Raw genomic sequence first — 27799 nt, 5'->3', positions numbered from 1 at the left:
ATCAACCATCCATGTTTTGTATCCACCACTGCTGGTGTTAGAGGATGAAGATCCACCTTTCTGGAATTTGTTGTAGTTGGACTTGTACTTAAGCTTGGGATTCCTCTTGAATCTGACATGGGAGAATCTCTTGACAATTTGGGCCATTGACTCGTCTTCCAATTGCTCCAGCTCTTCCAAGGAATAAAAATCATCACTTGATTGATTTGTAGTAGGAGGATCATATTCTGCTACTAACATATTTTCCTCAGCCTTGGAACACTGTACCATTCTCTCCAATTGTTGAGATTGCTTTTGTTGTTGACCTTCAGCTACAAGTGCGGTAGATGTGCTGACCATTCTATCCTTCCCGTAGACTTCCTTCTGTTGAATCTGCTCCAACTCATAGGTTTTTAACACTCCATAGAGCCTGTCCAAAGAAATCTCACTCAGATCTCTAGCTTCTCTAATGGCAGTGATTCTATGTTCAAGATGAGTTGGCAGTGTTAAAAGGAACTTTTTGTTGACCTCCCTGATTGAATAATATTTCCCATTTATGTTCAGGTTGTAGATCAACGCATTGTACCTCTCAAACACTTCAGTAATCCCTTCTCCTGGATTTGATTTAAAATATTCATACTCAGAGGTTAGGATCTCCAACTTGTTCTCCCTAACTTCCTCTGTGCCTTCATTGATCACCTCAATAGTTTCCCACATATGTTTGGAATTTTTACAGTTCATCACATGTCTGTTCATCAAGGGATCAAGGGAATCAATTAAAATTAACTGAAGGCTGGCATCCAAGGAGGCTTCATCTTTTTCAGCAGGAGAAAAATCCTCAGGATCTTTAGGATAGGTTCTAGCTTTGGTGATCACAACATCATCTACTATCACCTCCGATTCAATAACCATCGGAGTTCTTATCCCCTTCTTTAACAAGTTTGAATATTTGGGATTTGCCACTTGTAAAAATAAGAGCATCTTCTTCTTCCACATAATATAATTCTCTTTATCAAATTATGGAATTTTAACAGTTCCAACTTTTTGTGAAGTCATTATGAATTTTTGAATGAATAAAAATTCAAGGAGTTGAAAAATCACAAAAGTCTAGGATCTTGATTTGTTCGTTAATCAGAAGGCTCTGATACCAATTGTTAGGTCCCAATGTGTTTGTAGAAGGGGGGTTGAATACAAACAGTACCGAATAATCGAATTAAATGCGGAATAAAAAATGTGAAACAAAATTCAAGTTAAATAAAAATATTATTAAACTTGAAAGGTGTTACAACAACTGTATCGATTACAAGGAATTAATCTCAAATTAATTATCACAAATCTAGAATAAATTCGACATGAACTTTTTCTATTTTTGTAATAAAAAGATTCAAATGCTAAACGCAATTTGAGATTAAGTTCTAGGGATTTTGATCCGCTAGATTGTTACACAAGAACAAGAGAATGATTTCTAGTTGATTGGATTTAACATTACAAACTAGAAATTGATCTTGAATAAAGCAGATGAAAATGAAATATTTGATGCGGCTGTTGTGCTCTTGTTTTTGACTTGTGTATTGGATAATGAAGAATGAATGCTTCTGCTTCTTTTAATCAATTCAGCTGAATGAAAATAGAGCTGGCATGACAATCCTTTGGCTCAGTAAGACAATCGGTAGGACTATCTTTAGAGCTAGCAAGACAATCAGAATGAACTAGCAAGACTTTCGGTATGACAATCAATTGTCATACCGATTGTCATAGTAGTTCAAACAGATTGTTTTTGCTGAATTAATAAGTGATTTTAATCTAATAATAATTATGGTAAGACAATCAACTGAATTAGCATGACTTTCGGTATGACTATTGATTGTCATACCGATTGTCATACTAATACAATCAGTTGTCTTTTTGGAATTAAAACAGATTTTAACCAATTAAAAATTCTGAAAAACCTTAATATTAATTCTGAATTAATTAATCAATTAATTTAATTAATCAAATAAATTAATCTTTTGTAGATATAATTTATTCTCTTAATTAAATTATATAAATTAATTAATTAATAGAGAATTAATACTAATCTTGAGCAGCATCAATTCTTCTGTATATCTTCAGAAAATCACTGAAATATATGAATCAATTCCACCACTTCAACGTTGACACTCGATGTACTGTCTGGTTCATAAGTGACTAACTTCCGTGACGTTTCTTCATGTCTTGACTTTGACACTTTGATTTTCTTCAGATTAAATCCTTGTAATTAATTGATACTCTGACGAGATCTCTGTCACTTGATTAAATCCACAATCTTGATTTATATCACTGAGGCATGATCAATTTCTTGAACTTCTTCCAGTGAATTAATTCATCAAGTCTGTAGATGAACCTTGTCTCTGAATCCTTTGACAGATATTACTTTGCGAGATCTCTTTGACGGTAGATCCACTATTTACTTATTACATTCTTATTTGAGTTGAGTTGAATCCTCGAATATACAAATAGGCTATGACATATGACTTACACATGGCAATGCCAATGCAGAAAAATGCTCAATTTGGTGCACACCACGCAGTCCATGCAAAGAGCTAAGGATGTCATTACAGCTTTGCCCTCAACAGCTGGTGATGTTGATTATGAGACTGGTGGTTCAAAAGAATTCTTTGGAGGTGAGGATGGAGATAGTGAAGAAGAGCCATTGGACATAGAGGGAGAAGTAGGCCCTAGTTCCAGATCAAGCATGACATCATGGGCCTTCTCCAAGAAATGTGATGATCACCATTTCAAGACCACACTCATCCAACTTATCAGCCAAACACATTATGCACTTCAATCAACCACAAATGCTAGCACCAAGAAGCTTCTGCAAGCACATCTTGCTTCTCTCCAACTACAGCAAATCTCAGGCTACCAACAAAGTCAAAATATCTCCCTCATCAAAAATGAAGTTGATCAGCTTAAGAAAGACATCTCTGACAAGTTGGAAGCTAGACTTCCAGAGACAACAATGACAGACATCAATAGACAGTTTAGGAAAAACTCTGATCTTACAACCAAGGTGGATTCCTTGGACAAAAGAATGGTTGCTATGGAAGCTTCTCTTACAGCAATCCATCTACACCAAGCTCAACAAACAGACTTGCTTCAGAAACTGGTGGCTGCACAGACCTCCTCCTCTACTCAACTTGCTGATAACAAAAAGGGGGAGAAAGAGAGTTCTAGGAGTGAGGGGGAGCAAAAAGTGCTTAACATTCAAGCGAGTAAAGCAATTGTGCCGGCAGTTAGAAGTCTTATATATGCTCAGATATGCACATGTCCGGACATAGCATATACTGTTGGAATTCTAAGGCGATACCAAATAAATCCATGTGCGAACCATTGGAAGGCTTTTAAAAAGATCATGCGTTATTTGTAAGGTACAAAAGTTTGTATGCTCACATATCAAAAGATAGATAACCTTGAGGTTGTTGGTTATTCCGATTCTGATTATGTTGGGTGTAATGATGAGTTAAAATTCACTCCAGGTTATGTTTTTATGCAATAAGGAGATATATCATGGAAAAGCGCTAAGCAGACGTTGCATACCTCTTTTACTATGGAAGCTGAATTTGTGGCTTGCTATAAGGTGACGAAGGAAGCTCTATGTTTGAGAAATTTTGTCACGAATCTCAAAATAGTTGACACTATTTCTAGACTGCGGAAAATATATTGTGATAATAATGTTGTTTCTTTCTCTAAAGACTACAAGATAAGTGATGTGACAAAACACATAGATATAAATTATCTTGTAATGCGAGAAATGGTACAATACAGTTGCTATGTTGCGGATCCAATGACAAAAGATTTACCACCTAATATTTTTCGAGAACATGTTGCTAGCATGGGTTTGGTTGACAATCTTTCTTATTGATATGGATTTTATTGTAAGACACTAGTATTGTGATCACTTTATGTTATGGTTTTTGGACAAAGTATTCAGTTTGTTACTTTTAATTTGTGCACATTTGAAGTTTATGGAACAAGCACTAATGTAAGGATCTCATAGACGTATTGATTTTTCTATTATTTATGATATAGTATTATGTTGTTCCTGACTTTAAGCTGATATCACTGTTAAGTTTTATTATTATACTTGGATTATAACTGGAAGACGATTTCATATTTGTATATGAGTATGATACTACCTTTAATTCTAATCTTGTATGATGTAAGATTTAGCCTGTCTTATGGGATGAAAAGCTCAATAATGAAATTCTTGTTATATGTATGTCAATGATGAATTGACCCTTGGCCAAGTGGGAAAATGTTGGATTCGACGGGATCCAACCCATTATTTGTGGCCAGTCGGGTATTATTATTAATCATCTAAAATAAGACTTGAACATAATTAATAATCAAATATATAAATAGCACTTCATATATATTTACTTAATACATCCAATATATATTTGGATATATATAATGGTTTAAGTAACCAAACTCATAACTTTGATGGATGAATATGGTTTTAGCACATTAGTGTTGGTCTCATTATTCCCTGATTAGTGTTGGTCCCATTATTCCCTCTCTATAATGAACTTTATGTTAACCTTATGTTAGAACATAAGTTACTTTTTTCTCATAATATTCAGAAAATACACATAGCCCATCATTACGTATAGAAAAAAATAGTGAAGATTCAGAAAATACACATAGCCCATCATTACGTATAGATAAAAATAATGAATATGAAATCCCTCAATTACTCAAGCTCTCTATCAAGATCATTAATAACCTATTTTAATTCAGGTATGCTTCCGCTATTAATCTAAACTCATAATTTTGATCAGGAGATACACCTCTTTTCATTAGGTCATTTATATACATGATTTAGTCTAACCAACTTCCTCGGAACCCTCTTCTAATTTTCGTGAACCAAATGAAAAGAGTATAAAGATCAAAATTCCCAATTTCAATCTCGGGTCTCGGCTTTGTTAATTGATCATTTTTGGTTCTATCTGCGTTTGATATTTCCAGCTGAAATGGTTTCATGTACATGCAGTTGATATTGGAAGATCGTTTAAAGTTATTTTTAAAACTTGGTATAAAAATTATTTGGATCAAAACCAAATTAATTGGTCAAGATTGAGGTATTTATGCCTAAAATTAAGAAGAATATAAGACAAGTTTTCTTTCTGCAAAGGTAATAGGCGCACCTTTTGAATAAAGGAAGGCACGCCTTCTGTGTATAAAGTATTGGCGGTTGAAACATCATAGAGATGTTAAAGACGCGCCCTCATAACACAGAGGAGGCGCGCCCTACTGTTGGAGGAGTGAGTTTGGGTAATTTTCTGAGCTAGTCCCTTACCTGTAGAGGATCTTAGGGCGCGCCCTAAATTGGAAAGGTGGCTTGGATGAGACTTCACCATGGTTATTCGGGCAAGTTCGTTGGATGATTCAAGGAAGAAGGAGATTATTATTACTAACCTATTTGTTGTAGGTACTCTATTGAAGAACTCTTTCCTGTAATTCAACCACAGGAAGACGGTGTACGTGGTCAGAGACCTCCAGAGGTATGTCTAGACGGAAGACCTCCTCCTGTGGTCAATGAGTATCCTTATTGGGGATGTGGGGTAAACTCTGGTGTGTGCTTTGGGAGCTCTGTCTCTGTAGTCAACGGATGTCCTCGTTGGGAGATTTTGGAGTATCCTGCACTTTGCACTCAAAAGCTTGGGATCACTTGTCCTGTAATCTGGTAGGGGCTCCTTATCCGGGGGACAAGGATGCGTCCAACATTTGAGGTGAACCACGGCTATACCTGCGTCCACGCATTAGAGAGCTAGTAGCGGAAGGTTATCATTGGCCAAGGAGATGCCTTATCCGTGAAGTCTCGAAGCCGCGGACGAGCCTTGGGCCTTTGTGGTTGGGCCTTTGTGGTTGGGCCTAATCGGCGGACATTCGTAAAACTAGTAGAAGACAGTTTCCAGTAGGTTTCCTACGGGGCCTCGGGACAAGAGATCTAAGCCCATTAAGTTTCTTGTTTCTCAAGAACTACGTTGACTTGATTCCCTATAAATAAAGATACTTGGGCACATTGTGAGGTGTCATAAGCGAGAGCGCAAAGTAGCCACCACTAACCCTAAGTAATCTCAGGCACCAATAACCATAAGTAATCTCAACCACCAATAATCACAACCACCAGACACTGTTCACGTTTTCTGACAAAAAACCACCGCCACAGATCTTGTTTTCGGCTACGAACTTCAAACTTTGTTATTACCAAATTTCTGCCTCATCAAGCGGTATGTATAGTAAGAAGCAACATGTATAGTAACAAGAATCGTGAAATAAAATGTAACTTGTAATATAGGATGTAGGAATTAGGCAATGGTGATTGATGCACTAGTGGAATCTTTGATGAAACTTCATGGCTTCTTCTTCACTATTATCTCTGAGTCTCCTAAGACCTAGCATAGTCACAATACTATTGACTACTTTAACTACAATCACAACTTCGGCTACTGCAGACTTTGTATGGTAACAAATTCACATACTCGGGCAATGTTGAACTCGCTGTTCGAATAGGAAGTCTCTAAAACTTTAATGCTTATGTTTACCAGAGAGATGATGGGTTTGAGGAAATTCTTTACACTATTCTTACCAAGGCGCTTTCTATAAGATCAGCCAAAGGTCGGAGTAGTTTGGTCTCAAGTAATATGGCTGGTGTTGCTGAATCAAAGTGTAGAGGATAAGCTTCCTATGTTAATACTTCTCAATGTATTGTTAAGGATATCGTCTATTTTGATTCAGTTGATGCTCTTCAGGTAATATCCAACTTCTATAATATTTCTTGTGAATTTCACCTTTAATATTAAAAAAAAAACAGCTGACAAAGATTCATCTATTTTGAGTCTGGCCTCTGGTTTTAAAGATCTCTTAAACAAGTTGAATCATGTGTAAAAGGAGCTTTTATGTAAAATAAGTCACCGGAAAATGCAACTTTTTTCCAATACTATAACCCACATTTTGTCCATACCAGAGTAAAGAGCTTTTAAACTGGTTAAAAATAGTGAGGCTTTGCTGTTCTCCTACATTTATGTGCGGAGTTGGCCAGCGCGGATGCCATTTGAGAGAAGTTGGGAAGGACTACTTTATCTGCACAAATCTCTTATATAACTGAATCAATGATTTGAGATGTCACAACTTAGATATAAGTAAGAAGATACTTTCAGCTCATACTCACAATTTTATAACAAGAATACTAACCTTTTGTTTTGACTGCCTTGAAGAAAGGTGAGGTACATTTTATTCCAAAGCCCCCATACTTCAAATTTCCATTTGGTTTAAAGAGGAGAAAGACACAAAAACACACATAAATGATAATATCTTGTACTTCTTTAACGACAACCACCAAATAAACTAGCAAGGTTATCCACATGTAGGCTTTCAGAAACGGTGCTCCTCCTTTTTCCTTTTTCCTATTTTAAATATCGTCAACTACGGAAATTTAAATACTTGCACACAACAAACATACCAAGAGCGTATCCGTTATGCTACAAGACCGAAACTCTTCCGTGCCATATTTCCAAAGATGCATACATAAGCACATTTGTTTACCATCCATCACAAACATAAAAGCATGAATATAATCTGCACTTGTCCATTCACTCCAAACCTTACTGGTCTTTCCTTTACTAAACCTACCACAAATTTCATTTCCCCGCATCCTTATCTTAGCCACGCTCCAATCCAATGGAACAACCGGAAGAGGGAATTTCAGTTGCCTTCAGTAGCTTCAGTTCCATATCCTTCCATCAATGTGGATTACCTAGAAACAGAATTCAACGGCCATGGCGTTAGCTTTGCAAGTATCGGTGACAGCTGTGTTGTCAAGATGAAACTGGATAACGGAAGTCTCGTCAGTCTCATGCTTCCAAGTGGCCTGATTACATCCTATAAGGCTCCCATGTGGCACCAAGGCCTGCTTGAACTGCTGCACACAGTGGTCTCAGAGGCAGAGGATGGTGGTGGTTTCATCCAAGGCGGTGTGTCTTTAGCCTTGAAATGCGAGAGTGATGAAGGTGTGGTATGGTCTCCAAGTAATTGGGCTCTGCATGATGTTGGTGGAAGTCCTGAAGAATTCATTCAGGTCTGATATGGGCTACTTAAGCTTTAAGCTTTCTATTTTAATTGCATATTTCCTTTAAAGTTCTGCTAATTAAGAGATTAAATACGAGGAATGCAGGTGGAATTGATTACCAGCAACCGGGAGAGCATGGTTGAAATTAAACACATACTGACACTCGGACAGGATGTCTTGAGCTCAGAGCTTGTAATTACCAACTCCAAAAGTACAAGTGTTCGTTTGACGGGCTCTGTGTTAAGCCATTTAGCTGTTAGCACTCCAGAAGCAACATTTGCGCTGGGATTAGAAAGGTCAAATTTCTTCATCAGGCCACCAGTTTTCTCAAAATTTACCATAGTACCTCCAGACTTTGACAAGAGCCAAAAGTCGAGTTCTGGGAAAATATGGCAACTCTTCTCTAGCTGGGGTTCAAGAGATCCTGAGGTTACTAATGATGCAAACAGCACGGGAAGTCAGGAGGAGGAAGAGTTGGAAGGTGAAGAAGATGATAATAATAAGCAGCTCACAGAGAAAATGAGCAGAATCTACACCAACGCTCCTACAAATTTCACAGTCCTGGACAGGGTACTAGCCAAAATTATATAATCGCATGACTTTATATTTGTAATTTCTTGTTTAAATATCATAGTCCCAAAGCAAGTGCATAAATTAACTGTATTTTGTGTGTTAAACAGGGTAGGAGAAACTCTGTTGTGGTTGCAAGTGAAGGGTTCAATGAACTGTACATTTTCAGTCCCGGCTCAAACCATAATTCCTACAGCAAGTATGCTTACATATGTGTGGGTCAGTCTGCTTTGCTTGAACCAATATTTCTGGCTCCTCAAAGTGAATGGAGAGCTGCACAACATTTACACAACCCGAATCTTTAAATCATGCTTCCCTGTGAAGTAAATCTCAGTTCGCCTTTTACTACTAACATTTTGAGCAAGATCTTTGGATAGAATGAGAAGATCTTGTATAGATTCATAGAAATTAGTTTGTGAACGTTAAATCATTACTAATAAAGTATCCTATTTGGAAACATGGAAGATGAACTTTTCAGAATATTATTCCGAGTGAACCATATTATTCCGAGTGAACCAAACAATATCGAAGCAGATAACTAGAGACCTAGAACTAGAGACTAAAAGTGCAAAAGCAGTTGACAAACAGTTACACACACACATAGATCAGAACAGAACAAAACACATCTGCTAGAAATTCCCATATATTAATAACATCAATATCTTGGTTCGGATTATCTAATGCTTGTACATGGTTAGCATATGGCAAACTAGTTATTCAAAGGAGTTCAAGGTCTTAAACAATAAACAAGATGAATCTTGATTGCTACATCGTCATGATTCTAGGTTGGGGGCAGGTTGTAAGCTCCATTGTGATCGGCACCAATCCAGAAACTGAACAAAACTAAAATAAGTATAACAAAGAGGCCACCAACCATCCCGAAAACCGACCATGAATATTCTTTCTGAGCATTGAGCTTTAGTGAAACAAATATATCTGTGGCGACCGACTTTTTAGATGCCTTCCCATCAGTTATTGCATGAACATATTCAGATGAACACACTGATTCTGAGCTACTATAGACATCCATGTCATCTCTGCTATTTTTTGCATCATGGTTCATATTAGGCAAAAAGACATGGTCGTAATTTGATGCAGTATGACGAGAAAATTCATTTTGACTGTATTTTGATGCTGGCGTTGTTTCAAATTTGCACGCGTATGGGCTTTTAAACATCCTGCTTTGCTTCTCAGAGACTTCAGAGTTCTCGCTTTTGTGATCTTGGAGGGAGCGGATTAGCTTCCTCGGAGTTGTAAATATCTTCACATCATCAATATTGATGTGAGATCGTGCTCTCTGCAGCAGATATGACTAATAAATTGTGGTACTGGTAAAATCAACGCTCAGTAACTAATTCAAGCTCATAGTTTTAAAGTAACATAACAAATGAAGAAAGGAATTCTTAATGAAAAAAATGAAGAATGGAATGCACCATCTGTCAGTCAACTTCTAAAACTGATCTATTATAGAAATGCAGTTTCATGTCATTAAAACTTAATTTGCTCCCAACTTGATAATATAGCACAATAGATTCTTATGGATTCAGTGTCATGTTCACTTTCTGTTTAAAGCAACTTTACGCCTTATCCAGTTTCACCACCGGAGTCCACAGGCTAAATTTTAGCCAAAGGGCGCATTTAATAGATTCATGATCACGAGCAGAACTAAACCTTGTTACTCACTAGACCCTAGCGACTATTGGTATAGACGTATTTTACATATAGCCAAAATAGTTTAGTGAAGAGATCCTATAAGTTTATAGTCCCTAATTATAACTTCAAGTAAGCAAATGAGCCGATGATGAAGTACCTGAGGGCTAGGAGTAGCACTCCTAGCATTTCTTCTACTTGCATGCAAAACTCCTGCAAATCCATTTGCACAGTCTTCCTTGTTTCCCGAAGACTCGTCATGTTCAAAATCATCAATTAGACTTGTAGGAGTCAACTCCGAAAATATCCCATTGTTGAGAGAAACATCCAGAACACCATTTTCAAATTTTCGCCACTGTTTCCGATTCACACTTCTCTGATCAAAATTTATGTCACCACAGGCGTAACTGCTCGAGAATGGTGACTCCATGAAAGAATTACATCCAACAGATGAGTCAACTGTTTGTGATTCCGGTGAAGTAGATAAAGATGATTGATCTCCAAACTCCCACGAATTTCTCCTTGGGCTCTTACTCCTACAAAAATTTGATCCACTGTTCGAGCCTATTTCCCTTTCATATCTTTTTCCTTCCTCGGCAGCAACATATTTGGCTGTTTGTAACGCTTCAAAAGCAGCCCCTTTGACAAAGACCTTCCTATCTGACTGACACTTCTCCAACTCCTCCATTATGAAACCCAGCTCTGAAAATATGCTCGTAGGATCCAACCACTTCATCAGAAAATTTACCATCTGAATGGCTGAGAGTCTCTTGCGAGAATTTCCCTCTGCAACCCCCACATTCAATATCCTTAGTCCAGAATGTATTAACAATCTTGCATACGGTTCAACAATCTGACTATTGCTTTTAGCCAGAGCCATGACAAGTCCAATATGAGAATTAGTCTGCATAGGTCTCTCTAAAGCTTCAGCAACTCTTTGACAAATATCATTAACCATCTCATTAGACGCAAAACGCCAATTATCAGAGTCCACCAGCGCCTTCAAGCAGAGGGCAGAACCAGAAGATAGATTATCTTGATTGGCTAAAAGGGAATCTGAAAGGGGTTTAGCGAGAGAGTGAATAATATGCTTTTTCTTGTCTTCTGGAGTCGTTGGATCAATTCCATACCTTGCAATCGCGGGAATTACTTTTGAGCAAGCCTGCTGAAGAGAAAATGAACCAGCACCTGAGCTTAATGTCTTGACTACAGTGTCCATAATGTTTTCAATTTGAGGAACGATTTTCGGGCCATGGACACGGGCAAGAACTTCGTAGAGAGAAATTGTATACTCCCCAGATGAGCCAGTTTCTTTGCTTTCAGAAACCTTAGCAAGAAAGAGCGGAATCGCCTTTGAATCCATCTCCTTAACATAATACTTCAAGGCTTCCATAGCTGATTTCCTACTGTCAGAATCCTTCTCAAGATTCTCCAATTCCCTCCGCAGCACTGGTCCAAGACTTCTACTCATTTGTATATTAAATCTGATATTGGACAGTGCATTAAACATCTCTGAAAAATGTAAAAGTATTTTATTTATTCGCTACATAGACCAATCTGCTCGTGTTTCAACTATAAACTGTTTATGTAATCCATATCAACTACCGTAATGAACAATGTAAAGAAGTTATCAATTATATTGTGAACAAGAATATCAGTCCTGTAGTTATGTTGCCATTGAATTCATTAACAGGGCTTCCAAAAATCAAAGTTGATCCAGGATTATTTTCCTTAATTTTCATCATGCAATATAAAACAAACGCGCATAAAATCTCCTAGTTTGTGGACTACTTTATTGAGTATTAACTTTGTAATTATAGATATTAACTTTGTAATCAGAATTTACAAGAACCTGCGATATTTCAACAATATGATAATTACAAATAGGCAAAATGAAAATAAAGAGTATAAAAGATGCCTGCAAACATGGTAATTATTCATAGTTGCTTCATGAGTATTTTTGGTTTTCCTTGTAGCCTATATGCTTTGATAATAGATCTGATGAGTTCTCGAATAACGACTGAAATCAACAATGAAAGAGAACCACAATTCCAATTAGATTTACATTCAATTTAACTTAACTAAACTATTTTGTTTTCTCAACCAGCCATAACAACAAATTAACAATTACATATTTCATTTTAAAAAAACAATTCCAAGTAAAGCACAGTTAACTAACTACCCTTCCGTCCACATTCAGTGTATCTCGGAAAATTCATTAATGTTGTTTATTAGATTCATCAAGTAGACATAAAAATTCTAAACTTTCTTGAATTTCTTGTCACGTATGTATGGAAACAAAATGCATATAAAAAGCAATGTAAGTTGTTACAAGGGAAGGAAACAGTACCTGTGTCGAAAACTAGAAGTCGGGTAGTGAGTGAGTGTAGGTTGTTTAAATCTTGAGTTGGTGTTGTTATCAAGATTTAAGAAACAAGAAGGCTGAAAACCAGGAGCTTGGAAAGAAAATGAAGAAATGTGTGTGTGTGAGGGGGGGGGGGGTTTAATAATAGAAACCCTAAGCCCAATTCAAATTAATGTTTGTTTGTTTTTATGTTGTGATTAAGACAGTGTAGAAGGAAGATGAGGGAGATGTGAGCTGTCCGATGGGTTTCTTGGTTATTGCACCTAGTCGCTAAACTCGGGAGAATAGATTTGGACTTTTTATATTTTCAAATTTTTGGATTTTAAATTACCCCGCTATCCCCCTCCCCCTAATTCCAATTCTCCTCTTTCGCCCTTTTGCCCCTATGATTTCAAGTAAATGCTTGAGCAAGTCCCCTCATTTGTTAACAGTGCAGGGAGAGTATTGGTCGGTTCGGTTCGGCTCGGCTCAGCTCGATTTTCGGATAAAATCGGAACCGCAATCATATATATTCGGTTTTTAAAAATGAAAATCGCAACCGCCGGTTTGGATTTAATTTCGGTTTAAAACACCGGTTCGATTATCATCGGTTCGGTTCAGGTTACAAAATCGACAAATATAAAATTAAATAATATTATTTTGCAATTAAACACAAATTCCCAGAGAGTGTATTTTATGTTCTAACAAAAACAAAATCAATTTAGTCTTTTTACAAAATTAAGACATAAATAAAGATTTCCCTTACTAGCCTAACCTGTCAGTTTAATCTTTCTCTGTTTATTTGTCTACTAATTTTAGCCTAAGTTAGCCTAAAAAATTCAAACCGATACACACAATCAAAACTAGCAGATTATAATTAGCCTAAATAAGCAATTGAAACAGGGGGTAACAACTTACTTGTAGCACTCACCAAGACATAAAAGTGAGTTTGTTAATTAGAAAGAACATAGACACTGATTAAGAGGAGGTTATAATTCAGGGACTGAGCATTGACAACAGCGACATTGATTAGCATTATAATTATACACTAACGTAAATGCCTGTGTCACACGGGCTTCCATGTATTTCGAATATTATCTCGAGTGATCTTGTATATATATAGAAATGATTTCTGAATACTTAAAAAAAATTAATTTCTATTTTTTCTTATATTTTATATTCGTATAACAATTATGTAATAATGACGATAAATTTTATAAATTCAGTTACATCTCCTAAAATTTAAATAAATGAAAATGTGATAACATAAAATTCATTACCTGAATTATCTTACTTCTTTTTCTTTTCATACATACCGTCAAAGTATGATTAGACAACTTAAGTGGTGAGAGTTTACTTTCTTTTTGTCGTAGAGTTCGATTCTCGGTCATCCCGAAAATTTGGAGATTGGATATTTATTGTAAAGTATATAAGCTTAATTACTAAAAAACTCAAAATTTTATTATTAGAACAAAAATATTTCAAGTTTATTTATAGGAATATGTATCGGGTCATTTCGATGTCGGAAAGTGTTATCTCCGCCCCAGATCCACGAACTCACCCCGAACTCCGAACGGGGATTCTTTTCCTCTTTGATCCCCGCCCGAACAATAATTCTTGCGAGGATTCGGGAAATAATTAAAATTAATAATTTTGTATTTTTAATAATTTTTTGATATAAACAATCTATGAATTCGTATTATATAAAAATATTAATAAAATCTCATTTTTAATATCAAATCATATTAAAATTGATTTATAAAAAAAATAAAAAATAAAAATATTTATTATATTACATTGTAAAATATTTAATATTTATCATATTAAATATTTATTAAAAATTGATATATTGTAAGGTATATAAGCTTAAGTACTAAAAAATCAAAACTTTATTATTAAAATAAAAATATTTGAAGTTTATTTATATGATTATGTATCAGGTAATTTCGGGGTCGGGAAGTGTTATCCCTTCCCCCGATCCACGAACTCACCCCGAACTCCGAATATAAATTATTTTCCTCTTTGATCCCCGCCCGAACGGTAATTTTTGCGAGGATTCGGGAAATAATGAAAAATAATATTTTTATATTTTTAATAATTTTTTGATATAAACAATCTACAAATTCGTAGTATATACAAAAATATTAATAATATCTCATTTATAATATCAAATTATATTAAAACTGATTTATAAAGAAATTAAAAATTAAAATATTTATTATATTACATTGTAAACAAATTGATGAACAAAATTATAGATTATTTTAAAAATATGATAATATTTTAAATCCTATTATATATATACAAACACACAGCGTGGGTAAATTAATAAGAGTGACAGACATATTAAAACTAATATAAAATGTCGTGCTCACTTAGAACATAATAACAAATGAAGTATACTCAGAAAAAGTATTAGAATAAAAATTAAATTGGTCAAAATGAATGTGTAAATTATTGTCTAATTTAATAAATCTTTAACAATAATTTCCTTATTTTAGAAATATATTTAATAACAAATAATGAAATGCACCACATTTGATACATTATTTATTTTAGATCAAATTTTAATATTTTATTTTTCCGTATCACTACCCAACTAATCCAAATCATTATTCTAAAACTCGACTGTTTTAATTAAGATATCGACGAAGTACACATACTCGAACTTATTCACGAGGTGATTTTTCATTAGTTCGAATAAAATTCGTTTTTAAGTCTAACTCGGGTTAAACTCGGTCATACTTGGATTAAACTTTAAAAAGTTTCAATATGAATAAATGTTAAAAAAATATTGAACCAATATAATTATTTAACTATTTAATAGTCTTAGAGAATTTACTCATTCACATGATTGTGTAATCTATATGCCCGATTTCGTACAAAACTAATAATTTTCACCTCCTAGTAAATTATGATAAATAATTTTTATGTTATCTAGGAGATGTATACAATAATTATAATAATAAGAGTAATATATATTGTTCCGGTTGGTTTCATCTTTAAAATAACATATAATTTTTACATTATCTATACTAATAAATTAGTTTTAAAAGTTAACTTTTTGATATATTTTATTTTTTATTCGAGTAGTAGTTTCTTGTACTCCCGGATTAAACTGAATACTCTCGACTTCATAAATTCATTAAGTCAAACTTAATTAACTGAGTTATGATTTTTACATAACAAATTCAAATAAATTATATCAAAATTTAATATTTTAAAAATATAAATCATGACAATTAATAAAATAATTGATATACATATTGTTAGATATTGAATACAACACAGAGGGGGATAAATGTATTTTAGATATTTTTAGCCTTTTTCAAACTTCTATGGATGGTGAACAAAGAAAATTAATTTGTAGAGATATTGTGTTTAACAGAATTAATAAAGCATGCACAATAAACACAGTATTTTCAAAACTCACTTAACTTTGTATTTAAATTAAGCATGTCTTACTACAAATTTATAGGTTCTTTGTAAGTAAAGAACTCAGCTTATATCTTTAGAGAGTGCTTGAAAATCTAGATCTGTTTGTTACATTTAAAAGTAAAGGACCGGTATTTACTTTATAGATTAGTAAACACAGGTTTACATAACATGCAATAAGATGTACTAAACCCTACTTTAAGTTATCTCTAAAGCTTCCATTTCTGGCTTAGTGAATCTTTGTAAATCGTGTAGGTCTGTGACTTTCCTTTGTTAGTTAATCTTGGCCCTTGATCTTGCACTCTTCAAGCTGCTTTTGTAGACTTTTCAATCTAAGTGATTAGATCGTTTGTTGATTGATAATCTTGAATCTTTAACTTGTCTGCATTCTATACTTGAGGTTTATATCGAGATCTCCAATTTGTTGTATAGAGAACTGGCATATCGATAAGTATAATGGCTTATCGAGATCTCTGAGTTCTCTTTAAGTGTTTTGACTTGTCGAGGTCTCTGAGTTCTCTATAAGTGAATTTGGCCTGTCGAGGTATCTGAGTTCTCTATAAGTGAACTTGACTTACCGAGGTCTCCAAAACTATGCATGTAGAAATGACTTTTCAATATCTCTGAGATCTCTATAAGCATTTTGACTTGTCGATATCTTTGAGATCTCTAATAAAAAATTGACTTGTCGATATCTCCAATCCTCATATCTTCATTTTGACTTGTCGATATCTCTGAGTTCTCTATATACAGAAATGGCTTGTCGATTTCTCCAATCTTCATATCTTCATTTGACTCGTCGACATCTCTGAGACTTCTCTATAAGCCATTTTGGACTTCTCGATAAGTTATTATGGAGTTATTGAATGACTTCTCTATATGACTTGATCTGTGACTTGTAGATATCTTGACTTAGAACATATTTCCTAAAACAGATTTATTTAATTCCAAGCTTCTTCACCTTTTCTCTAAGGCATGAACTTGTTGATCTTTTTCCAAAGTTTAAGGCATGAACTTGTTGATCTTTTTCCAAAGTTTATTCTTAGGCTTGACACTGTTCACAGAAAAATACTTCAGTCTGATCTTTAACATTTTTAGAGACTCAAGTAATATAATACAAAATACATATTTGGACTATTATACAACTAAATCTTAGGGTTGTCAATATGACTTAGTCTTGTTATAGTACATGCATGTCTTGCACAACAATCTCCCCCAATTTGTGAGAATATTGCTTATCACAAATTCATGCCTGGTAAAACGACTAACCCTAAGTTACAAAAAAAAATACACACAAATTGATAGATTGATAAATACAGCTTTTATACACTAAGTAATTACATTAGTTCAATAATTCATCACACAAGCTTCTCATAGCCTGATACTTTTCTAATGAGGTCCTTTAAATTTACTAGATTTTGAAGTTCCTCTATGATTTATGTCCCCCTTGAGGCTTCCACAAGCTTGAGTCAATTATACAATGAATAACTGTTCAAGTAATTTACTCTGAATCTAGAGAATCTGCCAGCTTGTATGTTTAGAAAATGTACATCCTTAGATATCATGCCGTAACACCCCCAAATCCGGGGTCGGGAATTCGGGTTGTCATGAGTTCCATTTTCCTTATCAATACTTAATCTTAACAGTCAACCAACTACTGAGTACTGTGACCCCACAATATACACACACACACACACACACACCACAAGTTATAGTCTCGGAGATGAATACCAAAAATAACACAAGTCATTTTATTCCACAATTATAAACCGTTACACCTTAAAAGGGTTTCTAAATAATTTACATATTCCTTGCCATTATTACAATTCATATTATACATAAGTCTGGTTCATCAATAGTTGAAAACCTAGCCTATTGGTAGCTCCTACCTCAGCTACGGCGGCATCAACGCTTCCAGAAAACTGCGGAACGTTTTCTAACTGCTTGCGAATTGGAAGCTTGGTCTTGTTCATCTTTTCTATCTGTTGTTGTGTGATGAAAGAAGAAAGCAAGGGTGAGTAACAAGCCCACCAAAATAATATGTATAATGATTAACAATATATGAGCATTCTCATAGTACTCATGAAAGTCTTGGTCAAAAGAAATGAACCAAGCTGATATCTTAACGCGACCAAGTCGCAAAATATTCAGTATATATATATACATATATATATATATACTTTTCACAAAATTTGAAATCCTCTGACATGTATAACATCCACAGAGTTCCAGTTTATAACTGTATAAAAATATCGTTGCAAGGTGATCTCATATATCTAACCTTGTCTCAACGTTTTTCTGAAAATCTTTGACATGCACAAGGTAATCATTTACTAGATATAAGTTTAAAAGATGAAGTTACAAGATACTCCAATATACTTATATCTTTTCCGAATACTACTTGAACTATCACCGTTTAAGTTATAATTAGTTTCAAAAGTTCATCACATAGATGAGACTACAAGGCATAACTTGTATAGAATCAATCTTTGAAATATCATTCAAAAGAAATGAAGTTACGAGATACTTCATTTGATGGAAACATCATTTTGAAAACTCGACCCTGCCAACACTCAACAATCGCCCAGCCGTAGCCTTTCTATCGAAGTGCTCTGGGTAGTGTTGCAGAAATATCCAACTGGATGATGAACTCATTACGGGAGTTTGCCGCGCCAGGAAGACCACTCACGATGATCAGTCGCAGTAGTGCAACCCCACCATTTTCTACATGTAGAGGAGAACCTGTCGGATTTACTTGTCAACCGAACACTGGACTCCTAAGGAATGGACCGTCTTAGCGGAACTTCTAAGCCAATTGGGCCCATATAATAAGGCTGAGCCGGCGCCACTCGACTACTTACGCCACTCCTAGTTCAGATGAAATCCATGACTCTGAAACGTAAAGCTCGGCCCCACTTTCCCCAAGTAGAAACTTGTTGATACGGCTCCACCAAGAAGTCGTATCTAGTTGGAAAGGAAAACTCACCGATATTTCCCAGGCGATGCCTGTTAATGGATTAACTTATTCCAAGAATTATACTTCCCGAGTGTTGGGTAAGTAATAAAAAACTCTTTTATCAAAATAGCAACCTTGTTGCGAATATAAAATACACCACAGACCCGGATCTCTCAGGTTTTGAGCGAGTATTTAAATCCCCTTCCAAAGGAGGATTTTAAATATAAAAATGAGTTTTGGGATCCGCCCTAACCTTTAAAATCATTTTGAAGACTCGAAAATATTTTTAAGAATGTTTGGAGTGATGCTGATTTAATAAAATAAATCAGTCCCAATATATTAGAAAATATCTGAATATTATTATTTAAATAATATTCCTATAAAGAATAATCTTTATAAAAATAATTGAAGTAGAAGTTTTAAAACTTATACTTGAAATGAATATTAAATAACCAAAGATATACTTATACGAAAGTACTATCTTTATTTGAATAATCAAAAGTGAGTTTGATTATCGACACATTATTCTTTAATAAAATAAAGAATAATAATTAGTAAATAATCGGAGTCATAAGTTCTCGAATGAATATTCAAATAATAATATTCATTAATAAAATAAACGGAGTCATATGTCCTCGAATGAATATTCAAAATAATATTCATTAATAAAATAAACGGAGTCATATGTCCTCGAATGAATATTCAAAATAATATTCATTAATAAAATAAAGTTATCGAATAAACCTTATTCGACTCATAGTTTTGAAAACTATATCTATATATATATATAAATATATATAATATACTCGGGAACATCGACTCTAGAAAATGTTTACCTTTGGGTCCCCTATACTAAGGGTATATGCAAATTACTGCTTATCTCTAGCATAGGTATTATGCAACTAATAAGCATTTGAATCAACAGATATATATCAAGATTACGAAACAGACATGCATATATACCATATCACATGCTCCAATATATCGCAAAATTTGCTAATTAACCATCATGCATCTATCACAAGATAATGCATATACATATGTATACATCACAACAACAGTATAACGGGTAGAAAACTTGTCTGAGTGACTGGGGGTGGTAAAAGTCCTGGGATGAGTCTGGTAACCTATAAACCACATATAAGTTGGAATTAAACCAAATTCGCTTATGAATCTATACTTTAACCAATTAGACTCTAACGCTCGCTTTGCGCTCAACAATTCTCTTAAGTCGCTCGAGTACCCTCGGCTCCACCATTTTTAATAAATTAACCATTAAGAGTTTTAAGGTGATTCTTTCGCGAGTGCCTTGCCAACTGCCTAATACACTTTACATAAATGTTTCATACTCCAATTAGTCATTTAAGGTCTTTAACCAATGTTTCAAAGTAAGGCGAGGGGTAATGGTTCGTTCGCGAAACGTCGTTACTTAAAACGGTCGTTTCTCCTAAACCGTACATCGGATTCAAACGAACCACATATCAAAATGAAGCTCGTAACATGAAATATCTAATCATGGCAGTGGTCAAAACCTAACAGTGAGTTCTCGGGTCCTGATGTTAAGAACAAAAACAGTCTAAAGTAAATCGGACATTACGACGGCTATGTTTACGCGATTACCAATTTTTATTCTACTCCAAATCAACCACAAACCAACCACAATTCAACCATACAACCAAACTCCATCCATACATCACTAAAACAGCCCCAACACCTCAAGTTTTCCAATTTATATTAATCTCAAACATGAACTAAAACTATTCTTAAGTTCATTAACTAATAACCAAGATTTGCAACTCCAAAAATATCACAAAACCAACTAATCTCTACATATTCAATCACCATGCTTCTCATGAACTATCCTATTCATAATAAGCTCTTAATATTCAATAACAATTCTAGGTTAAGAGATTATACCTTCCTTGTTGAGTGAGAGTAACTAAGGAGCTTGGAATCACCCTTGAAAGTCCTTACCAAAGCTTAATCTAACCAAAAACACAAGATCAAACAATTTAAATTTCTTGAAAACACTATTCACTCTCTTTTTAAATGATTTATTGAAAGAGATTGTGAAGGAATTTGGAGCTTAAAATCCTAGGATAGCCATAACTAATCATAAGGAACCTTGGATAATTACCTTGCAATTTAACAATGGTTGGATCTTGGATTTTGAAATTTTCCTCTTTGAAAAAGAAGAAAAGCCGAGAGCTTTGTTGCTTGAAATGATGTCAAGATGTATTTTTGTGTTTGTGATTTGTTTTGCTTGGTTGCTAGGTTTTTTTTTGTTTAATTACCCTTTTAACCATGTAAAATTGTGTGGTTAATAATCAACCACACTTTCTTCCTTTTTGGTCATGCTTAGGTCATCAATCTTATGTCATCTTTCCATGCTTGTCCTCTTCTTATTGGTTTGATGACATCATCCTTACTAACCTCTTTGATTAGCTTCTAATTACTTGGCTAATGACCGCTGATCTGTTATACGGTTCGCTTAACTTTCGTTCTCGTTTATCGTTTAAGGGATCATACCCGGGATCTCATTACTTGGGTTCCCTTAACCTTTCTCAATACATTATATTCCTTTTATGATCCTCTCTTATAATCCTTGAATTTAAATCCTTTTTATCCTGTTCCCTCATACCCAATTCTTTCGGTATCTGGTGGATTTTCGGGAAAAATCAAAGTGTTCGAATTTGGATTCTGACGATCTTTACATACACTTATATCCTATATAAAGTACTAATAAGATCTCAGAATAACAATAGAAGAACCCCTACATAGTGTGGCATGAAAAGTTTTCTTATTCAGCATAATCAGCAAAACACTATTCATGAGGGTTATTAAAAGTTCAAAAATTTTGGGTTATTACACATGCTCAGCCTCTTTCCCTTGAGTTCATTAGATATTTGCTCAAACATTTCTATATCTTCAGCATATTTCCTTTCCCTTTCCTCTCTTTCAGCTTTTTCTTTTGCTCTTCTTTCTCCTCTTACTATTAACCACACGCACATCACAGATCTCCCTGCCTTTGTGCTTGTATCCTTATCCTTCATTAAGCTAATCACCCTCTTGACTTCTGTGGTTGAAAATGTGTCCATTAATCCGTTGTTAAGTAAAGTGAAGGAGCCATCTTGAGAATAGATTCTGACTTCTCTCAATAATACAACCTAAACTTTGACTATTTCTTCATCTAATTGTTGAAAGTAGTCATCATCTGTGTAACACCCCCAGATCCGGGGTCGGGGATCCGGGTCGTCACGGTCTTTCTTTCCACAATATCACTTCACTTAATTAATAAATAACCTTATGCTGTGACCCCACACTAACACACACCACAACCCGTTATAGTCTCAGAGATGAAATTTAAATAAGTACAAGTCTTTGAATCCACAATTTAAAAGTTATTACAACCCAAAATGATTACTTGATAAATTTACAGTTAATTGCCATTATCTGCCACAAGTTATAATTATACATAATTGATTCTCAAAAGTAGATGGTCTGATCTACAATAGATCTACCTCTGCAGCTATAGCAGCTACAACATCAACGGGAAGACACAGGACGCTTCCCACGTGCTTGCGCTGGGTCTGCTGGAGTCTGGCCATCTTTCCTAACTGTTGTTGTGTGATGAAGAAATAAAGCAAGGGTGAGCAGCAAGCCCACCAAAATAATATGTATAATGATTTACAATATATGAGCCTACTCATAATACTCATGAAAGTCTTGGTCAAAAGAAATGAACCAAGTTGATATCTTAATGCGATGAAGTCGCAAAATATTCAGTATATATATATATACATATATACTTTTCAAAGTAATGGAAGTCCTCTTCCATGCATAATACACACAGAATTCCAGTGTATAACTGTATAAAAATATCGTTGCAAGGTGATCTCATATATCTAACCTTGTCTCAACGTTTTTCTGAAAATCTTTGTCATGCATAAGATAATCATTTACTAGATATAAGTTTAAAAGATGAAGTTACAAAATACTCCAATATACTTATATCTTTTCCAAATACTACTTGAACTACCATCATTCAAGTTATAATTAGTTTCCAAAGTTCATCACATAGACGAGACTACAAGATAATACTTGAATAGATTCAACCTTTAAAATATCATCAAAATAAAATGAAGTTATGAGATACTTCATTTGATGCAAACATTATTTTGAAAACTTGACCCTGCCAACACTCAACAATCGCCCAACCGTAGCCTTTCTATCGAAGTGCTTTGGGTAGTGTTGCAGAAATATCCAATTGGATGATGAACTCATTACGGGAGTTTACCGCGCCAGGAAGACCACTTACGATGATCAGTCGTAGTAGTACAACCCCACCATTTTCTACATGTAGAGGAGAACCTGTCGGATTTACTTGTCAACCGAACACTGAACTCCTAAGGAATGGACCGCCTTAGCGGAACTTCCAGGCCATTTGGGCCAATATAATAAGGCTGGGCCGGCGCTACTCGACCACTTACGCCACTCCTAGTTCAGATGAAATCCATGACTCTGAAACGTAAAGTTCGTTTCCCCCTTTCCCCAAGTAGAAACTTGTTGATACGGCTCCACCAAGAAGTCGTACCTAGTTGGAAAGGAAAACTCACCGATATTTCCCAGGCGATGCCTGTTAATGGATTAACTTGTTCCAAGAATTTTACTTCCCGAATATTGGGTAAGTAATCAAAAACTCTTTTACCAAGACAGCAACCTTGTTGCGAATATAAAACACACCACCGAGCCGGATCCCCCAGGTTTTGAGCGAGTATTTAAATCCCCTTTTTAAAAGGAAGATCTTAAATATAAAAATAGTTTTGGGATCCGCTCTAACTTTTGAAAATCATTTTAAAGACTCGAAAACACTTTAAAGGGTGTTTGGAGTAAAACTGATTTAATGAAGTAAATCAGTCCCCAGAATATTTAGAAAATGTCTGAATATTATTATTTAAATAATATTCCCATAAAAAAATAATCTTTATAAAATAGTTGAAGTAGAAGTATTAAAACTTATACTTGAAATGAATAGCAAATAATCAAAGATATACTTATACGAAAGTAATATCTTTATTTGAATAATCAAAAATAAGTTTGATTATCGACACCTTATTCTTTAATAAAATAAAGAATATATCTCAGCAAATAATCGGAGTCATAGATCCTCAAATGAATATTCAAATAATATTCAATAAATAAAATAAGCTGAGTCATAATACCTCGAATGAATATTATAAATAATATTCATTAAATAAAATAAAGGAGTCATACATCCTCAAATGAATGTCCAAGTAATATCCAATAAATAATGTAAAGGAGTCATACGCCTCCGAATAATATTCGAAATAATATTCAATAATAAAATAAAGTTAAAGTTATCGAATAAACCTTATTCGATTAATAGTTTTAAAAAACTATATCCATATATATATATATAAATATATATATATATATATATAATATACTCGGGAACATCGACTCCCGGTTTAGAAATATGTTCACCTTTTATCCCCTATACTAAGGGTATACGCAACTACTTGCTTATTTCTAGCATAGGTATTATGCAACTATAAGCATTGAAATCAACAGATAGATAACCAGATTACGAAACAGACATGCATATATACCATATTAGCATGCTCCAATATATCGCAAAATTTGCTAATAACAATCATGCAATATCACAAGATAATGCATATACACATATTTACATCACAACAACAGTATAACGGGTAGAAAACTTGCCTGAGCGACTGGGGGTTACGAATGGCTCGGGACGAGTCTGGTAACCTATAAACAACAAGTAAGTTGGAATTAAACCAAAATCACTTGTAATTCTATACTTTAACTAACTTAGACTCTAACGCTTGTTTTGCGCTCACTGATTCGCTTAAGTCACTCGGGTACCCTCGGCTCCATCATTTTTAATAATTTAACCTTTACGAGTTTTAAAGCGATTCCTTCGCGAATGACTTACCAACTGCCTAACACACTTACCATAAATGTGTCACACATTAATTAACCCTTTTTGGTCTTTAACCTACATTCCAAAGTAAGGCGAGGAAAAAAGTTTCGTCCGCGAAACGCCGTTACTTGAAACGGTCGTTTCTCCTAAACCGTAAATCGGAATCGGACGAACTACATATCAAAACGAAGCTCGTAACATGAGCTATCTAAACATGGCAGTGGTCACAATCTAGCAGGGGGTTCTCGGGTCCTAATGCTATGCACAAAAACAGTCCAAAGAAAATCGGACGTTACGACGGCTATGTTTACGTGATTTCCAAATTTTAAACCATTCAAACCCATTCCAAATCAACCCCAAATCCAACCTCAAATCCATCATACAACAAACATCCATCCTTATCACATCATAACAACCCCAACCAATTCAATTTAACCATTCATACTTATGCTTAAACTTTACTTTAATCATTCTTAAGTTTCTTTAAATCAAAACCACAAAATTACCATTTCATTTCACTACCATTCCAAATCTCAAACTCTAATCATAACAACAACTACAATAACATCCTACTCATCAAAATCACCTTATAATATATATGAACCTAGGGTTTGAAAATGGTATACCTTCCTTGAAGTGGTGGGTTGAGCTAGGAAGCCTTAAGAAGCTTGGAGAAGCCTTAGGAAAGCTTGGATCTTTAAGAAAAACAAGAAAAAGTTCAAGTTAAAAACTTGAAAACACTATTCATTGTCTTCTTCATTGATTAAATGAAGAAGTTAGAGAAAGAATTAAAGGCTTAAACTCATGATATAGCCATAACTAAGCATAAGGATGATTAGGGAATTTTCTTACCAATTAAGGATGCTTGGATCTTGATTTTTGGAAATTTTTTTCTTTGAAAAAGGCAAAAAGCCGAGAGCTAATATGAAGAACAATGCCTTGGCTGATTTTTTTGATTTTTGATGAAATGATTTGCTAGTTGGTTGGCTTGGTTTTGTTTTTGATTTAGCAAATTACCACCTTGCCCTTGAATTTGTGTGGTCCTAAATCAACCACACCTCCTTCCTTCCATGTCATGCTTATGTCACCCTTATGATGTCATCCTCCCTTCCTTGTCTCCTTTCTATTGGTTGGATGACATCACTCCCATTAATCCCTTTGATTAACTTCCTAATCGTTTGCCTAATGACCGCTGATCTGTTGTACGGTTCGCTTAACTTTCGTTCTCGTCTATCGTTTGAAGGATCATACCCGGGATCTTATTACTTAGGTTCCCTTAACCTTTCTCAATACATTATATTCCTTTTTATGATCCTCTATTATAATCCTTTAATTTAAATCCTTTTTATTCTGTTACCTTATACTCAATTCTCTCCGTATCTTATGGATTTCCGGGAAAAACCAAAGTGTTCGGAATTGGATTCTGACGATCTTTACATATACTTATATACCACATAGAGTACTAATAATATCCCATAAGATCAATAACAGAACCCCTACATAGCGTGGCATGAAAAGTTTTCTCATTCAGCAAAAACACTATTCATAAGGGTTTCAAAAATTCCCAAAAATTGGGGTTATTACAGTCTCCCCTCCTTAAAAGGATTCCGTCCCGGAATCAGATAGAAAACAAATGGGGACACTCTCTTAGCATCACACTTTCTAACTCTCGAGTCAATTTTCCCACATTGTGGTTCTACCACCAAACTCTGCCTAGTTTGATAATCCTTCTCCTAAGCATTTGTCCCTTTTCACTCTATAACCCTTCCTGGTTGCTCCATATAGGTTACGTCGGGTTGCACGTCTATGCGCTCATATGCCTCTATTCATCTGGCATCTAAATTACACTTCCTTAACATTGATACGTGAAACACGTTACGAACTTGCTACAGGTTCTGGGTTAAGGCTAGCTCATATGCTAACTTCCCAAACGTCTTAATATATCCAAGGGTCCAACAAATTGTAGACTTAGCTTTCCTTTCTTTCCGAACCTCATCAATCCTTTCCAAGGGATACCTATAACATTACTAGGTCCCCTATTTCATACTCTTTATCCTTTCGTGTCAAATCAACATACTTATCATGTCCATCTTGGGCTACTACCAGCCGTCCTCTGATTAGATCTATCATATCCTTGGTCCTTTGGACTACTGCGGGTCCGAGCATCTTGCGCTCTACAACTTCATCCTAACATAAGGGAGATCGACATTGTCTTCCCTCAAGGATCTCATAAGGCGACATCTCGATAATGACATATGATCTATTGTCGTAAGATAACTCAATCCGAATTAAGTGATCATTCCAAATTCTTTCAAGTCTATTGCACAGACTCTCATCATAGCTTCCAATCATTAGAGCTCTTGCTTCTCAATACCCATTCTTTTCCAGTTCGTAATCGCTATCACCTTCCGTTCCTAATATTATACTGGTCATACTTTTGCTCGCTAGCGTTCTATAACCCTTTTTAATAACCACGTCAACCTTAGTATCACGAATGTGTTTCCATTCCGCATACTACCACTACTTTATTACTCCTTTTTCAGTTGTTTCTATTTTCCAAAATTTGATCAATCAAATAGAAGTAAAGGAATTTGTTGAGAGATCACTATGATCATGAACACTTGTTATATTGCATAGTTAGTACAGAAGGTGGCCAGCCTTTAGTACTTGACAAGCAATTAAACAATAGATGGTATCCTACTAGGCTTCTATCACACAGATAGATAGTCATTCGGCAATACCTCCCCTTCTGGAAGGGTTGTTCTTCTCAGATTACATGAAATG

At 34.9% G+C, this 27799-nt stretch overlaps 2 protein-coding genes across 3 annotated transcripts; one reads left to right on the top strand and one right to left on the bottom strand.

Moving 5' to 3' along the window:
• The first annotated feature begins 7591 nt into the window (after window positions 1-7591).
• On the top strand, window positions 7592-9142 carry LOC141707724 (protein NDH-DEPENDENT CYCLIC ELECTRON FLOW 5). Its single transcript, XM_074511064.1, has 3 exons — window positions 7592-8101; window positions 8198-8662; window positions 8773-9142. Exons 1-3 carry the CDS (start codon window positions 7592-7594, stop codon window positions 8965-8967), a joined length of 1170 nt encoding a protein of 389 aa, XP_074367165.1. The 3' UTR covers window positions 8968-9142.
• Window positions 9143-9250: 108 nt separating this feature from the next.
• Window positions 9251-12988, bottom strand: LOC141707723 (protein SINE1-like). 2 transcript variants are annotated; one of them, XM_074511062.1, is made up of 3 exons: window positions 12663-12988; window positions 10473-11824; window positions 9251-9959 (listed from the first exon to the last, which is right to left on the bottom strand). In XM_074511062.1, the coding sequence occupies exons 2-3, from the start codon at window positions 11820-11822 to the stop codon at window positions 9444-9446; spliced, it is 1866 nt and encodes a 621-aa protein (XP_074367163.1). In that variant the 5' UTR covers window positions 11823-11824; window positions 12663-12988; the 3' UTR covers window positions 9251-9443. The 2 variants fall into 2 exon arrangements, with proteins under 2 accessions (XP_074367163.1, XP_074367164.1); XM_074511063.1 differs by having other exon boundaries at window positions 9254-9959; window positions 10473-11796; window positions 12663-12987.
• Window positions 12989-27799: the final 14811 nt, after the last annotated feature.

This window comes from Apium graveolens, chromosome 2 (genome assembly GCF_009905375.1).
Source record: "Apium graveolens cultivar Ventura chromosome 2, ASM990537v1, whole genome shotgun sequence".
NCBI classification, from domain to species: Eukaryota; Viridiplantae; Streptophyta; class Magnoliopsida; order Apiales; family Apiaceae; genus Apium; species Apium graveolens.
Note: the sequence above shows the minus strand (reverse complement) of the source record. Positions and strands in the feature narration are given on the sequence as shown.

Excerpts from the sequence above, each read along its gene's own strand:
- LOC141707723 (XM_074511062.1), bottom strand. The coding sequence starts at position 11,822 with ATGTTTAATGCACTGTCCAATATCAGATTTAATATACAAATGAGTAGA. Across the intron at positions 9,960-10,472 it reads GTGCTACTCCTAGCCCTCAG|AGAGCACGATCTCACATCAA; the intron begins GTACTTCATCAT and ends TATCTGCTGCAG.
- LOC141707724 (XM_074511064.1), top strand. The coding sequence starts at position 7,592 with ATGAATATAATCTGCACTTGTCCATTCACTCCAAACCTTACTGGTCTT. Across the intron at positions 8,102-8,197 it reads GTCCTGAAGAATTCATTCAG|GTGGAATTGATTACCAGCAA; the intron begins GTCTGATATGGG and ends CGAGGAATGCAG. Across the intron at positions 8,663-8,772 it reads ATTTCACAGTCCTGGACAGG|GGTAGGAGAAACTCTGTTGT; the intron begins GTACTAGCCAAA and ends TGTGTTAAACAG.